Genomic DNA, 16,677 nt, shown 5'->3' on the forward strand with positions numbered 1-16,677 from the left:
GGAAATGTGAAGAGGATGAAGAGACTCCAATTCACCGATGGTGCCAATGTCCTGCCCTGGTGGGAACTAGGCGCAGATACCTGGGGAGACATACAGTAGAACCAGAAGACATAGCCACATACCCAATGACAACCCTGGGGAACTTTATTAAAGGGACTGGGTTGTTGTTAAAGGATTGAGGTAAAATGGAAGGTAGCACAATGGACCTATGGACTAAGTGCTCACGGAAACTACGTGTAAACCGTCTCCGCACTAAAAAAAAATAAAAAATTATACACGAATTAAACCCAGGACCTTATCCTTGCCAGAGCTCTGCTCTACAATATTTTGAATTTTCATTTGAGAGTCAATGATTAAATATTACAATTTGAGGTATTACTCATTACGTTACTCCAAAACATAAAAATATCCATCCTAGACTTGCAGAAAAGTCAATAGATGTCATTGCATTTAGTTGGAGAAGAATATATATTTTTTTTTATTTATTACACGCCCTAGTGGGCTTTTCTTAAAAAAAAATTACAAGCTATTTGTATCAAAGTAAACACTTAAAAATTAATACAACAAAGCAAAATGTAAAGATAATGACAAAAAAGGTTGCAAAAAAAATAAACGCAACAAAATACATATGAACAATGAAAAACACAACAGAATAATGACAAAAAAGGTAGATCAATAATTATATTGCGATCATACATGACAGCAGCCAATAAAATGAATGTAGGTCTTAGTCGAAGTTGATACAATTAAATATGACCAAAGAAAATAGGGTCAGATTAGCTCAGTGGTAGAGCAGCACTCCGGCAAGGCTAAGATCCTGGGTTCAATTCCTAGATGCGACCGTATCTTTTTCTGTTTCAAAAACAAATTTTAAAATTATTTTAGTCATTTATGGTGATCTGAATAGGCAAGTACTTTAAAACCTTTAATCTCTTTCCCCTCCCCAATAAATTCACCCTCACAACATACCCCACTAATTGGGGATGCCTAATCCATAGAATATAGAACAATACAAGAAATGCAATATGGGCGTGTTTCGCAATCAAAAATTCTGACCATTATTTGCTTAAACTTCATATGCAGAACTGTGTCTCATCATCATTATGAAATTCAAATTTAATGTGATATACAATGTAAGGCAAATGTAAGAGAGACAGAGTGCGTGCTAAACGGGCTAGAACCAAAAGGTACTAAGTCACTTCCATTCAAACATATACGGAAGGCATTTCTAGTGTTAATAATATATTCTCCGGCACTCCTTTCTTTAACCACCTAAGGGTACCTTTCTTAATCTTGTTCACCAAGCTTGCATCTTCAGTCTTGCAATTTTTTCGGGATTGCTTAAATAAAACACTTTAAGATTATATACGTTATATTATTGGTTATATAAAATGGCAAATATATAATTTTCTTATACAAAATTAGCACAAAGCGATTTACAAAATATATTTTAAAAGCACACAACTATTTGCGCAGACTTCTGTTTTACCAAAAATTTTTTAGAATAAAAAAAGAAAAAAAAAATGGTGCTACAGGTGATCACGTGGCTGAAAGACTAAACAGCGATTATTGAGTATATCTGGAGTAAAAAATTTAAATGTCATTTTGCCGTCCGCTGTCATCTGTCTCATCCGTACGATGCTGCTGGAACGAGACGGAGTGGAAGTATGTGCTAGGTTATACCCATTGACTGCAAAATGACATAATATATCATCAAACCTGTTACATAATATATGAGAGGTTAGATTGTGTCTAACAAAGGCTTTAGTGTTGCCATATGACCGTAAAGCGCAATTCCAAAGTCATATATACCCTCGGAATATATCTTCTCTACAGGTTGCATCAGTTCAAATTCAAATACATTAGGGCTTGGTCCAAACATATAGCTGTCCAGGTCAAAAACACCTCCACTAACCTCATTCAGGGTTATGTACGCTCCGTGATCATTCTTGAACGTCTTGACATTCTGTATTCGTCTCATACTGCGAATGCTCCAGTCCCATTCGAAGATGTCTTGGATTAGCGGTTTCTCCGCTAGTTTGGAACCCGTCGATGTGAGCACAGAATTCTCTTTGTATAACGCTATGACTGCGATAAGTGGCGATTCTTTCTCCACCACCGCCAGACTTTCTACGTAAATCCTCACATCGTCATTATTTCCAATTATTGAAGCTGAAACCCATCGCGTAGTACGATACCTCAGAGTGTCCAGGCATCCTCTACTATCCAGACGTAGGACTAACTCTCTGCCTTGCCACACAAGCGATATTGTGTGGTATAAGTCAATTTTTAATGGAGGTTCATTCGTTTCCCGGAAACCGTGCATTTGAGCAAATTGTTCCGCATCTTCGACGGAGTAGCGCCAGGAAGGGAAGAAGGATGATCGGATGCGAGATTTAGACTCATCTGGAAGCGAGAAGCATCTGTTGGTGGCGCCGCTCATGGCGATTTGACTCAGTTGAACTAGTTTGACGGCTGGCGACGTCTCCACTTGTTGCTTTTTAAGCACTTTCAATTCTGGATTGAAGCGCTTTTGTATTCTGTCGAGAGTCTCTATGTTCTCTTCATCTTCGTTGATGAACGCCTCCTCGTGGCTCTGAATGATTTCTTCTATGTTGCCGAGGTCGACAGTATCGAATGTATTGTCGATTATGCCGGGCACGTTGACCAGATAGTTGCTGCCCGTCCGGATGGTGAAGAGAAGTTCGCCAAAGAATCGGTTCTGAATGTCTCTGTGGTTTCCCACGAAGGCGGAGTGCTTGTCCAGCTGTTCAGTGATGATGTCCATAAACCGGGTTTTACCTTCGAGTATCCACAGCTGGTTGGGTTCGTTCACTATGGGTTGAATGCAGCGGCGGATACTGTTGATGTGCTGGTAGTTGCCCTGGCCCTTGTGTGCGACGAACCGGACTTGCGTGCTCCGCCCAGCGCCGTTCTCCAGCAATATGAAGGTGGAGCCGCAGACGTGGTGAGCTGTGGGACGCTGGAGCCGGAGGGCCCGCAGCTGCCAGAACATGGATCGGAGGCATCGCTGCACCGACGCAAACAGCTTGGGGTTTCCGGACACCTGGAGAAACAGCTTTCCAGTACTCTCCGAGAACTCTAACTCCAACTCGTTGTGGGGATCGCTCATTTGGCGGATGTGGCGTAGATACTGCTCTTGAAGCAGCGGATCATTCGAAGATTTGCAATAGCCTATCATGAAGAGTCTTATTTTGGATGTTTCAAACAGTTTTTCAATGCGGCCTTCGTTTAGGGAGAGTTGGGTTACGGCCACCAGCGCTTGCGTGGCGAGTTCTGGGATCAAATCTTCCTTGATCAGGGGATCCCCGCTGACAGGGTCTACTTGAGCGGCGATCCACGGTGCGTTTTTGACATCGCCGAGGAACGACAAGAAGCGTAGAATGTCTGCTCCCCATTTATCTTTCCGGGGGATGGTCAGCCACTTATTCCAGCGGGAGGTGTTGTTGGGGGGTACAGGCGCCTCCTGGCACTGTTTGTGATCTTCCTCTCCTCGCTCTAAGTAGAAAATGTAGATCCATACAAAGCACACAAGTGGCATGATGCCTGGATCACCGCGCGACTTGAGAATGGATACTGCTCGTGCCCACTGTGTCAAAACCTTCAAGCAAATCCACATGGACGGGTGACGATCTAACCTCTCAGGGATCAGATCAGCCGTCCGCTCCCCGGCCTGGAAAAGGATCGCAAGCGTGAATCCTTGAAACTTGTTCTCTATTGTTATGTTATTCATTGGGCTAACACACAGATTGATGTCCGACTTGTCATCAGTAAAGCCAAAGAGTGACGAACCGTATAACTGGCAGGTCATGTTTTGGAAGTTTCTGACCATTGCTTGGGCCACGTCGCTTCTTCTACTCAAATCGCTGATCCAATCTATCTTGTTGGCTCGGACCCACATCGTCAAGGACTGTGTGATCTTGTCTTCCAGAGGAATGTCTGGCATCTCGGCGAGGTCCAGATCACTGACTGCGAGCCAGGAGAAGCTGTATGCGGGGTAAGACTTTTTGCTTTTTCTTGGGAAGTTATACCACTCAGACACGGCACCGGACTTGGAGTCCGGATCCAGGGTGGATACCCAATCTCGGTAGATGCCTGTCCAGCGATTCCAGAAGTCTTGTCCGTGTTGCTGGACAACCACCCGCAGCTGCTCCTCGTGCTTGTCCTTGGAAACCAAACTCTTAAATGGAATGCCCGAAAATAAATCCGCCTCAGTATCGAGTTCGAAGACTTCTAAAACACGACGAAGCTGGATGACATACTCCGAGTAGAACTTTTCAATTTGGCCTCCGCCGCCAATGCCGTGCCAGACTGTGGGTATTTGTACCCTATCACTCTCAATCAGGGTCTCAAGTACGGGGAAGCATTGTCTGAACATAATGCCGAGCACCGACGTGGACTTGTAAGTCGTTTTATCATCCTTGCACATGAAGTCAGGGTATTCCTTCGGATAGAACCTTGGCGGGAAATCCGCAACGGAATAGCCCTTTCTCGGTTCATCCGTTTCAGCTGCCAGATAATGTCCGAGCTCGATGCAATCCGGGTGCTGCATTCCTAGCTTGTCCGCCAGCACAAGGTGCGAATTCCCCATGATACCTAGTTGCCATTTAGAGGCATAGTCGCAGAAGAAGTTAACCATAGCCGGGATCTCGTCCAAGAGGCTATCGCTTGATATTTTGCATGTTTTTTTAGTAGGGACAGGCAACCCTGGAGCGGGGATTGGCGGAATGAGTCGGGTATCCCAGGCGATGGAGAACAAGTCTCCGTCCAGATCTCCGCCAGAGCACTCGGCCGCGTGAGAGTCTGGCCCGCGGCTCGGGAACACCACGCAGTTGACGTAAAGCTGGCGTATGAGTGAATTCACATTCCGTGTGGCCTGCAGAATCCGTACATCCGAAGGGAAAACAACGGGATTGCGGAACACCACAACCGGCCCATCCAACTCTTCGTTCAAGTTCTTCTCAGAGATGTGGACGTACACCTGTCCATATTCCAGCGTGCCTGTCTCGTCCAGCACGCCCATGAGCATGCGCGCTCTGGGCACGTAGACTCGAGAGTGTTTAACTATATTTCTGACATGCCTCAAAGCGCAGCGAAACAGCACGCGCCGGAAAAGGGGTTCAGAGACCAACTCCAAGGGAAACATTCCAAAATCGAAAAAATTATCAGCATTTTTCAAGAATTTGATGGATTTGATGGGATCAAAGAGGATTGATAGGCAATTGTACAGAGCCGTCTTGGTCAAATCTAGAAAGGTTGAATCGGGGACGCCCAAGGAAGAGAGGCAGAGGATGACTTGGCGGTTCAGAAACATCCGGAGAGGCTTACTGTAGGCCAACACCTCGAGGTTCAGAAAGTTGGCAGCGGAGAACTTTTTCATTGACTTTCGAAAGGTAATATCTTGGGGCTGATTGAAGACACATACAACCCCCTTGATGCCGCCCACACGAATCTGGAACGCGGACACGGGCATCTGCAATTTCATTAGCGTAGCTATCTCTTGGCAGAATGGCTCGGAGATCTTGCCGATACCCTCGCTGAAACAGACTTCGCCGCGAGTGATGTCGTCTTCTACAATATCTAGGACCTCTTGCGACACGGCCACAGTCTCGGTGCTGGCCGAGAAGGCCATCGCTAACCGGGTGAGTTTGCGCTCGGGCTCCATACTCTCGAACGAACCTATTCTACCGTGAATCATTTGGACGTCGAGGCAAGTCAGCCAGCAGCGGCCCACCGACAATTGGCTGTTGGAACATCCCAAGAAACGAAACACTCTTTCGGCAATTCTGACTCCGTTGTACAAGATGTTTTGAAAATGGTCTTTGGTTTTCTTCGACCACGGGTTTCCGCCATGTTCGTCCGCTATGGTGACGAGCAAGTAGTCGTCGGGGTTTCCGAAGTTCCGGACAATGCGATTCAAGCAGACTGGAGAGGCTGGCAGTACAATTGTGCGGTACGGCGTGATGCTCACCGATCTGATCATGCGGTAGTTATTCGAGATCAAGATCTCAGAAAAGTAATGGTTCTTGATTAGATCGCTCGACGGAAGCTGTAGAGGTCGGTACCGTCTGGGGACGAACAATTGAAGTGTGATTTGAAGTTCCTCAAAGCTATACCGGTGGAGTTGATCAAGTAAGGAGGTGGGAAGAGGGTTTGGTAAAATGTGAGCATGTTGGTTTCTCCACACCTGCACCAGGTACTCTTTATGGAAATCCCGCGCTGGTTCTTTCTGGTTCTCCGCACTTTCTGCAAAGGTCATGTTTGGTGCATCGAAGATATCGGCGTTGAAGTTTCTGAGAGCGCACCGCAGATCCCAGCGAGCGCCTTTAGGCAGATCGGCCGCACGCAAAGCCAGATTGAACGACCGCGAATCGAAATCGTAAGGTGCTTTTAGGCCGTCCACGGCGAAGACCGGCGGCCGGCACAGACTCAGAAACAGATTAAACCCGTGTTTGCGAGAGTTGTGCACGAGGAATTCACCAACCAAATCCGAGATATCCAAGCGGAAGGACTTCTTGCAGACAGATTCCACGTCATTAATGAGATGTACCACGGATCCGTTTATATGCAGTTCGTAATCTTCGTCCCAGATCGGTTTACTGTCAAGTCTCACCGAGTATTTAGATAAATAATGGAAAGTAGAAAGAGTGTCAAATTTAATAATGAACGTTGGACAAGGAGTCAGAGGATGCATTATAGAAACCCAGCATTGAGATGAAACCATGTTCGAGAGTCGTTCCAAAAAGTCCTCGTGGTCGGTGCAAGCGAAAGCGAACACACCCTCGCAGGTGGGAGACATACGGTGTGATATATCGGCTTCGGCTGCCGCATCGCACACCTCTTCACTGATACGTTCCAAGTCGAAGCCGCTAAATATAAGAATGAGACTGCTCTCGTCGTCGAAGATATCTTTTCTGCGGTCATTGTCTTCCTCCTCCTGCACCAAGTATTCCTGTTGCCGCAGCGCCAGTTCGTCAAGTTTCTCCTTGCTGACGCCAGCCGGGGAGCAGGCAATCTGTTGAATCATGGCTAGAGTGACGTGATTGTTCAGCTCGTCTTCTTTTTCTTGGATGGTTTCAACACTGCTGACATTAGACGTAAAGATGACGAATTCAGAGTTGGGGTTGCGTGCCCGGCCGCGGCACTGAATGAGCGCGGTTAATGAGCGCACCCCATCGAAGCAGACGACCAGGCCGCAAGAGTCCACGTCCAGCCCTTGCTCCAGCATGCTGGTGGCCACCAGGAGGCGAGTGCGCCCTTCGCGGAAATTGCACAATACATCCCGCTGCTGTTGCTTTGAGTATCCGCCTCGACTACCGAGAATATAACACGGATTCAATTCGTTTTTCAAGTCCCTTTCGGAGCACAGCCTCCTGCAGAGTCGTACAGCCGTTTTCCTACGAGTAACAAACACTATAATCTTCTGCTTCTCGCACTTTGAGATAAAAGAGCGAACACACTCTAAGAGGGTGTCTAGCGATGTGGATTCCTTTTGAGTAACAACAGAAATCAATTCATTAATAGTAGTACCAAGAAAGACTCGGAAAGCACGCAAATACTCGGTCAATTCATCATCGTCATAATCCGCTCGTTCGTAGTGATCCTTGATATTGGCAAGAAGTACTTGCGGGCCGCTAATTCGCAGCACCTCCAGAGCGTCCATCCATTTCTCGAGATACTTTGCCATCAGGAATGTCAGATTATCAGATACCATGTGTGCTGTCTCTTTAAGATCGCGGATAACCCCAGAGGCGACATCTAAGTACCGAGTGCCGAGGCAAGCCTTCCACGCACTGGCGATGATCGGATGTACATTCGCCAACTTGTCAATGGACCGCATGATGAATTTATCACACATCACCTCGTCAGCGGTCTTAGTAACGTTGCATATCTTTTTTTTAACAACCTGGTTGTTTTGAGGCATTGAAAATGCTGCGTCGAGAAATGGCGAGTATATCTTCGCGCGAAAAGTCCGCACCATCTCTTCGACAGCGCTGAATGAGGTGTCGCCAACGAGCGGCGTGGCGGAGAGAGCGAGAAGCCGTGGTCGCAGAGTCTCGTGCGTGTCGAACACAAACTTGAGGATCCTCGTGTACGAGGATTCTCCGCGGGCTTCATGAGCTTCGTCAAACACGATGATGGAAACCTAAAACACATTATTCATAATAATTATTGGTTGGTTGGTACAACGTCTTATTAATTTAAAATGGGAATTAAATTATCCGTACTCTCAGTATCGCCCTGGTGTAAGACCAACATTCAGAATCGAAACACTGCTTCAAATGGCTTTAGTCAGCTTGTTTGGTGACCAGATCGTGAATAGTCAGGTACACCCCCACCTTTCTCTTCCCTATCTCCATCCCTTCCTCAATATCTTGCCATAATATGCCAAATGTAGATGTATTTATTGGCAGTGAGCACTTTTATGTTTCCATTTTAATATTTTGATGCAAAATCAAAATGGTTTTCACATTTCACATTTAAAATATAATGACATAAATTCTCCAACTTTCTGACAGCGTCTTTAAGAAATATAACGGTCAATATGCCAGAGGCCTGGGGGGTTAATATTCTTTTGGTAAAATTATTGAAAGTAAAATACCTGGGAAATAGAGACAAGCCCATCCTTCAACACTCTGACAAATGTGTCAGATGTACACACGACCACGTCTGTCGGAACCCACTTGCTCTTGCCGTGCTGGCTACTGCGCCTCACTGGCCTGATACCAGTCTGCTCTGCCAAATACCTGAAATTTATTAACACTAAGATAGATGACTTATTTCCAACTTAAATTTTATTTTTAAAACTAGCAAATAAAATCACGAAAAATAAGAAATATAAACAAAAGAAATACATCTTCCAAATGTAAAATTAAAAAAATTTCTGGAAAAAATTACATTATTTATATAGGTACATTATCGCTTGTCTGAACTCTTGATAAATACAATTTTTAAAATAACAATAAAAACCATTTTCTGTTAAAATATTATATTATGGGTAGTCTGAAAAGTTTCCGACCTAACAAAGAAATTTTTCAACATAATCTACTTGAAATACACTTCTAACAGCTTACACTGCAAAATAATTGTTTTACGAAGGTGATGGCCTCTTCATTCGATGAAAATTTCTGTCCTACGAGCTTAAATTTTAGTCGAGGGAACAAAAAAAGTCGCTTGGGGCTAAATCAGGTGATGCCACGCCAACCGACGAGGTGTGAGACGCGCATTGTCTTTGTCACCGAGACAAACTTATATCTCAACCCTACACAATTTTGACAATTTGTTTCCCAAGAGCGAGCTGATAATGATGTCCTTACAAATATGTTTTATAATGAAATTCATGCTACGAACGGACTAGACATAACCTAACCTTTTTGCTAAACACTTCTCTATCTGTTCTGTAGATGCCTCGTCTAACATTTCTCCACTTAATTATGTCGATACTACTAACTATTAACTGCATTTTTGCAAATGCAGCAATACCGTTAAAAAAATACTGTTCAACGCATTCTGTACTGGCCTGTATACGTGTGAGACATGGTGTCACTACCGAACTTGCTCGATGGAACGACTCCGAATTCAATATAATGACGCCTGTAGAATCATATTTGGATACCGAAGATACAGCAGCGCATCGACAATGTTCACGGAACTAGGACTGAATGGATTTGCCGGCCTGATGAGACACCGGGTCACTGGAGCCAGGATGCGGCTAATGGCCTCCGCCAACACGTTGGTGACTGCAGCCTACCAGCACCAAATGCCACTACTCAAGACCACGCCCTGCATAGTTGTTAATTACTTTGTTGTTAATTTATTCTCCGTCATATATTTTTTTCAATTGCACATACCTACTATACAAAAAATATGTATATATATATATGGGACGTGTGGGATTGCACTAACCTCCCCACATCGTGGAATAAAAATTATTATTATTAATTTTAATGTTTTCCAATCCTTATCTAGTAAGAAATGTATAGAACCTGACGGTATTCCCGACGTTTTACTGAAATAATTTAAATATATTTTGTCTAAACCAATTTGTATGTAATATAACTTGTATGTATTTCGTCTGACATATTTCCTGATACTTTTAAATAAATAACTTTCTTAAATCACACCTATTTTCAAATCAGGAAACAAGTCAAACGTTGGAAACTACAGATTAAGTCTATCGTTAAAGAAAATCACTCCTGTTTGTCATTTTATCGAGCGAAGAAACCAATAATTATTTTACTATAAACTAAATGATCTTTGCTTTTATCTACTGTGCAGTCTATCAAGGACCTTGGTGTCTCTTTGGATTACAAGTATTCTTTTCGTGAACACATTAATAATGTGGTTAGTAAATCTCTTCACCCATCCAACGTTTTAGGGTCATTTTTATCATGCGGAAATATGTAATTTCTTTGACGTTAGAAGGAGAAATAATAATTCTTTCCAGTGTGCATCATCTATACTGGATGCCATTATAATTATATAATAAATAATTCATATTTCTCGGTAAGCTTTCTTATCCCTAAATTGTCAATCAATATGTGACAAACACGTTATTTCGATATGCTAATTTCCTCTGCTATCTCCCTAACCTTAATTCAACGGTTCTCTGGCACCATTTGGTGAACTTGAGCAATGTTATCGTCAGTGGTCGCAGTTTTTGGTTGTCCCAAATGTTCATCGTCACCAGAGATGTGCTTTATTTCAAATAAATCCATTTCAAATGGAAATTCAAAATGCAAAATGGGTATTTTCCATTTTGCATTTTAAATGCTTTTCTAAAAACCATTTTGCATTTTAAATGCTTTTCTCAATGCATTTTCCATTTGAAATGCTTTTTTGCCACATTCTTCGTACTATCTCCACTCATTTTTTTTCATAAGCCCCAAATATCAGTCGGTCCTTAACCTCGCTATGAGAGATAATTTACATTTGTCACGTTGCTCCCTGGTAGGAGCCCTGGCAATTGAGTGATACCATTACAAAAAATACTGAACATGGAGCCATGAAGCTGTAATATTAAATGTTAGATAGCAGTTTCTATGTTTTTACGTTGGCAACATTAGTCCCGCGCAAATTTTTTGTGGTTTCATAATCTGTAGTCGTGGTGTTTTTGAATTTACCATCATATAATATGTTTGTTCTACATTGATGTACATTATTAAATGGCAAAATTGTTTAAAAAATCTATAATTATTTTAATTGTTTAACCTGAGAAACCATTTTGCATTTTCAATGCATTTTGAAAATAGGTATTTTGCATTTTGCATTTGAAATGCTTTTCTAAAAACCATTTTGCATTTTGCATTTTCAAATGGAAAAGTTTTGACCCATTTTGCATTTCAAATGGTTTTGGGTACCCATTTTGCACATCTCTGATCGTCACCCAGTTGGTTCGGCCACGTTTAAATTGCCGCTGTCCAAAATTTCATGGTGGTGGTGAAGGTGCAGAATCCCCGTACACAGCATCCAACTCGTGTGTCTAATGACAAGTCGATTTTATTCGATTCTGTCTATTTTCACAAAAAACACTCGCATCGACTCGCAACGACTTTTGGTGAGTTGCACTTTACCCCCGGACACCTGTATTATAGGTAGGTACTTGATCGCCAGTCTGAATTCTTGATAAATTACTTACAATTTTGAAATAGACAACTATTTAAAATAATTATCGTTAAAACATTATATTATAGTTACTTAGGTAGGTATTTTATCCCTTGTTTGAATTCTTGACTCGGAACAAATCGTTCATAACCGAAGTTAATATGTTTGATTGTTCGTGGTATTATAGACAGCCCTGATTTTACTAAACCTAACTTAACTAACACGTCGCTTAACTAACTTAATTAACACGTCGCTTTCCACAGGGCCTACCCTGCAGAAAGATAGAGAGGATATACAGCCACACTCCTCTGTCTTGGCACACACTCCTTGCATATTCAAGTCTTTAATATCTTTAATGTCATATATCTTAATTTGGGAGGCGGGTGGGTATGGTTACCGCCACCCCAGGAGCCATTTATTGGATAACCAACACCTCTGCCATAGGTCACCCCGAGTAGTTCCCTACGTTTGGTGACTTAGCAGGGGTGCCCGGTTCGTGGGGTGAGGTTTATCCGGACCTGTCCACCAACTGCATGTCAGGCGGGATCGGGCGAGACTGGTTGAGGGAGACCGTTTTACCTCTCCAGCAGGACTCTCTCTCTCCGACTCGCCTCGCACTGCAGCGGGAGGGATGCATTCATACGTCTGTCACTTCTGGACTCACTGACCACCCCATATACCTACCACTCCATATAATCCACCGCTGGATTATATGACGTTTATTATAATCCGCTTCTGGATTATATGACAATTACTATAATCCGCTTCTGGATTATATGACAATTACTATAATCCACCACTGGATTATATGACAATTACTATAATCCACCACTGGATTATATGACAATTACTATAACCCACCACTGGAATATGACAATTACTATAATCCGCCGCTGGATTATATAACAATTCCTATAATCCGCCGCTGGATTATGACAATTACTAAAATCTGCTGTTATATTTTACTAGCACAAAAGCACAAATTCATGTTCTATAATTGGCCGGTATTCAAATCTCAAATTCAGCAGTCCTTGGCGTTCCTTGACTCGAGCGCCAAGCCAAGCCAGTTACTACTCCGCCGTCTAGCTTGCCAGAGATACATTATTGTTGTTTTATTGACATTTCCATTAGTCCTCTGTGTATTCTATTCTGTGGTTCTGTTGGATTACTTCTGCCATGCTTTTCGTTTGATTAAGTTTACAAAATGGAGACTTCTTACAAGCGTAAACATAACACCAAACTTTAAAACAAATATTGAAATTTTACGAAAGATCGATACCGATCTTGTTTCACAAAATACCCGTTTTATTTTTGATGTACGTACTATAATCCGCCACATTCACTAATTATTGGACACTTGTTTGGAGGGGCGGATTAGTGAGGTGTTACTTGTATATCAATAATTTACAAGAAAAGCATTCAAATACTTCTGTTTTACGATAACAAGTAAATTAATAAATAAATACCTGGCTTGTTGGTCCACCAGAAGCACACGAGGAACCAGGAAGAAGGCTCCTTTCCCCGGATTACGTTCGCAGAATGCTTTAATTGCCATGCACGCCACCAGCGTCTTACCCATGCCCGTGTGCAGATATAACACAGTGTCGTTAAGGCACGCAAAGAAGAACGAACGCAGCTGATGTTCGTGCGGAATCTGTCCCAGCGGTCGTCCGAGTTCGAACATCTTGTCGACTTCACCACGATCGAAACGTATCAGCGGATTTCCATGCACGACCACACGCTTGACAATGTGCGGTGTTATTCGCGGAAGCTCAGGATAAATGTCTTCAATTTGTTTCCATTTTTTGGCCATGGCTTGGCGATACTTGGCGGCGTGTGGAAGCAACGTCCGATCCGGACTGAAATAAGTCGCCGGTTCGTAGAATCCATTCAACGAGTGAATTCGTCCGATTTGACCGTTGCACTGGACGCATAGCAGCTTGTGGGTGGAGAACCTCTTACTGGTGTCTGGCAATTTGACGAAGCGGTCGGCGTGATCGGATGCTGCAGTTTCGATGTTGAAGCCAAGTTGGTACCCGTTTAATTTGTCAATGTAGAAAGCGAGTTCGTGCAGGCGCGCTAGCTCGTGGCTGCAATGCAGGCAGAGAAGCGCCATGACTGGGAACAACAAAAAACAATGTGAAACTGGAGTGAACAGTAATATCCAAATACAAATAAACTTACAACATACAACACTAGTCGTTGTACTGTTAATAGTCCCGCTAGTTCCCTCAGTGAGTTTCTATCCATATTGAGTACTTGACTAGTCAGTTTTGACCGTCATAGCTTCAGTCTGACCAAAGCAACTGAATTATTTTTTGTCCAAACCTCTCCGCGAGTTCGAGTATGGCCGAAATGGGTGCGGCGAAATGAAAAAAATGCACAGAAGAGAATGGACGAACGGTGCTACGGCGACTAAAATTGAAATGTTGTCATATTTAACGAAAATATCTGACTCGTAGTGGCAACAAGGATGTCTGCGAATAATATGTAAGGGTTACACAAGGGTGTGTATAAACGGGACAAAATTTCTTCGAGCCGAGACGAGAGAAACGAACAAAGCAACGTCGCATAATACCGACTTCACAGTTTGAGTTTCAAATTTCTTGTTAAGGCAAAGTTTAATGCTAAATCACTATTTTTATTAATCTTTATAATGAATTGGTGAACATTATGAATACTAAAAAATATGCTTTGAATAAATTGAAGGTTTTCCTATCGCTTCGCTTGAGTAGAATACAAATAAAATAATAAATTACTCAATAAAAAATATAAATGTGAACTAATAAAAAATATATTTTTCCAATAGAAATGTATGAACGCGTAAAGGAAACAACTTTTTAAAAATACATTATTATAGCTAAGATTATCTGTGACAGTTTCACTTGATTAACTTTTTTGCTTTCTTACAAATTTATTTACAAAATAAATAAAAACCAATTTTTTGCTTGAAATCGAACGTTTCTAGACTCCGTTTGTCGAGCGATTTTAATGCCTATTACCTACAATATAAGGTTTACCAAGAATATACACATTTTTGGCTTGTAGCTTCCTCTTAAATCATTTAATGGCAGCTAGAGAAGATGTAGAGCTTTCGTTTCGTCATCGCTGGCATTTTTCGCTTCTTATTTTTCGCTTTTTGTTCTCTACAAAAGTTCCCCAAAAATTTAGAATATTTTTAAATTTTCACAGAATATATCAAAATTCTACAATATTTGAATGGGTTTTGGGACTTTTTCCATTTTCCCTAAAAAACATTTAGATTTCTAAAACTTCTAAGCCCGGCGGCATTATATATTTACTAAAGCAATTAAAACATACAAATCTCATTCTTAATAAGTCGGCTTCGAACACAAAAGCCGGGAACTCGACTCACTCCCACCGAGAGTGGATTATATTATTGGGTATTGGGTACTCTGGGGTACTCACTGTATTTGGAGAAATCCCTTTTATTCCTATTCTAGTAACTCTGCTATTGAATTATTTAAGTAATCAAGTAATACAGAAAGATTAAGAAACCTAACAAACACGATAATCGCCTAAAGAAACAATGACAATTGGACACATTGCAGAACAGCGGATTCGCAGAATTTCCCCATAAATAAACCACCGTGAAGTATAAAAAGTTCTGAAATTCCCCACTAAATCCCCACATTCGTAATGCGGGAAAAACAACACAATAATCAATATGGTAAATACAAAAAAACTAGTGAATCATTTTAAAAAAAACTTTGTTGTAGTTATGAAATAATGAAAAGTAAGTATTTCAGATTGAAAATTGATCGAAAATGTAAAATTAAGCATTTTAATAACTATTTTGTTAAAATTAAAACTGTTGTTACGTGGCGGCCATTGTTTTGATGTCAAAGGTTTAAGGTTAGTTTTATTTCTTCTCTCATTTAAACCAAAATTTTAACCTATAACCCTAAAATAGCTTCTTAGTTTTGGTTTAATTAAAACAAAAATAAATTTATTGAAAAAAGTAGCCTGTACATTAAAAAATTATTTTGTCAAAAAAATCCTCAAATTATTAGTTTTTACGAAATAGCTTTTCATTTTCGTAAACTGAAATACTTACTTCTCATTGTTATCTAACTGATGCACAGTGATAATTCTATTAAGGCGATGCACTACGTCGTGTAATATTTTTAATTAAGCCACTATCAATAACAACCCTTACGTAGATGGCGATAAGGTTTAAATTCCCGCTTAACACCATCCACCTGTTTTGATTTATGCAAGAAAAAAACATGTCCAAAAAGTGCCATTTATTTTATTTTGTGGATGTTCAGGCATAAATATTTATTTTTTTTCCAATCATTTTATAAATAACTTAATTTGCCACATTATACAATAAAATTATAACCGAAAATAGGTTCGTAAGTAGGAGATTTTGAACTTTAAAGCAGTTTTCATAGGCCTTATACATTATTTTTTTCTGGGCTTATAAAAAGACTTATCTAAAAAATACTCGATTGTTTCAAAGGCCAAGATGTATTCTACTCGCAATATTTAATTAAAGCATCTGAAACATTTCTAGGCGACCAAATTTTCAAACCAAAAATACATGATTTTGCATTACTACGTATGGCATCGTCTTAAACTTTCGTATCAACCTTGTCTTTTTTTCTGTGTAATTAGAGTTAATCCAAAATAAATAAACACTTAAAATTGGTGCGTTTATATTTTATTTAAATTTACACTTGCGATGTGTTGTGCTTGCAAGCGTCACTTAAAAACAAGTTACGCGTGCTTATTGTTTTTAACGAGAAATATACAGCTAGTTTATATATATGTCATTGAACTAAATGTTTTAACTGACAAAAATACAATAAATAACACTTAACTTTACAATTTAGAAAAAAAAATGTTTTTCATAATTTTTTCCCGGGACTTAGGGAAATTTTCCCGGGCGTAACAACACCACAGTTTGTTCAAGGTTATTCTGTCTGGGGCGTGAAATAGAGATGTCGAGAGTTGCCGATTGAATGTACCGGTGACAGAACCATCGCAGTATCGCCAGGTTTTTACCGAGGATCCGGTTCCTTTTGG

General features: G+C 41.2%; 1 protein-coding gene across 1 annotated transcript; it reads right to left on the minus strand.

The window, feature by feature from the left end:
- Positions 1-1,375: 1,375 nt before the first annotated feature.
- Positions 1,376-15,226, minus strand: LOC149414210 (uncharacterized). The gene is made up of 4 exons (XM_089643809.1): positions 15,055-15,226; positions 13,092-13,743; positions 8,624-8,768; positions 1,376-8,167 (listed from the first exon to the last, which is right to left on the minus strand). Exons 2-4 carry the CDS (start codon positions 13,739-13,741, stop codon positions 1,742-1,744), a joined length of 7,221 nt encoding a protein of 2,406 aa, XP_089499935.1. The 5' UTR covers positions 13,742-13,743; positions 15,055-15,226; the 3' UTR covers positions 1,376-1,741.
- Between the last annotated feature and the right edge of the window lie 1,451 nt (positions 15,227-16,677).

Source organism: Hesperophylax consimilis, chromosome 20, assembly GCF_061612785.1.
Source record: "Hesperophylax consimilis isolate HC1 chromosome 20, BYU_Hcon_1.0, whole genome shotgun sequence".
Lineage (NCBI taxonomy): Eukaryota > Metazoa > Arthropoda > Insecta > Trichoptera > Limnephilidae > Hesperophylax > Hesperophylax consimilis.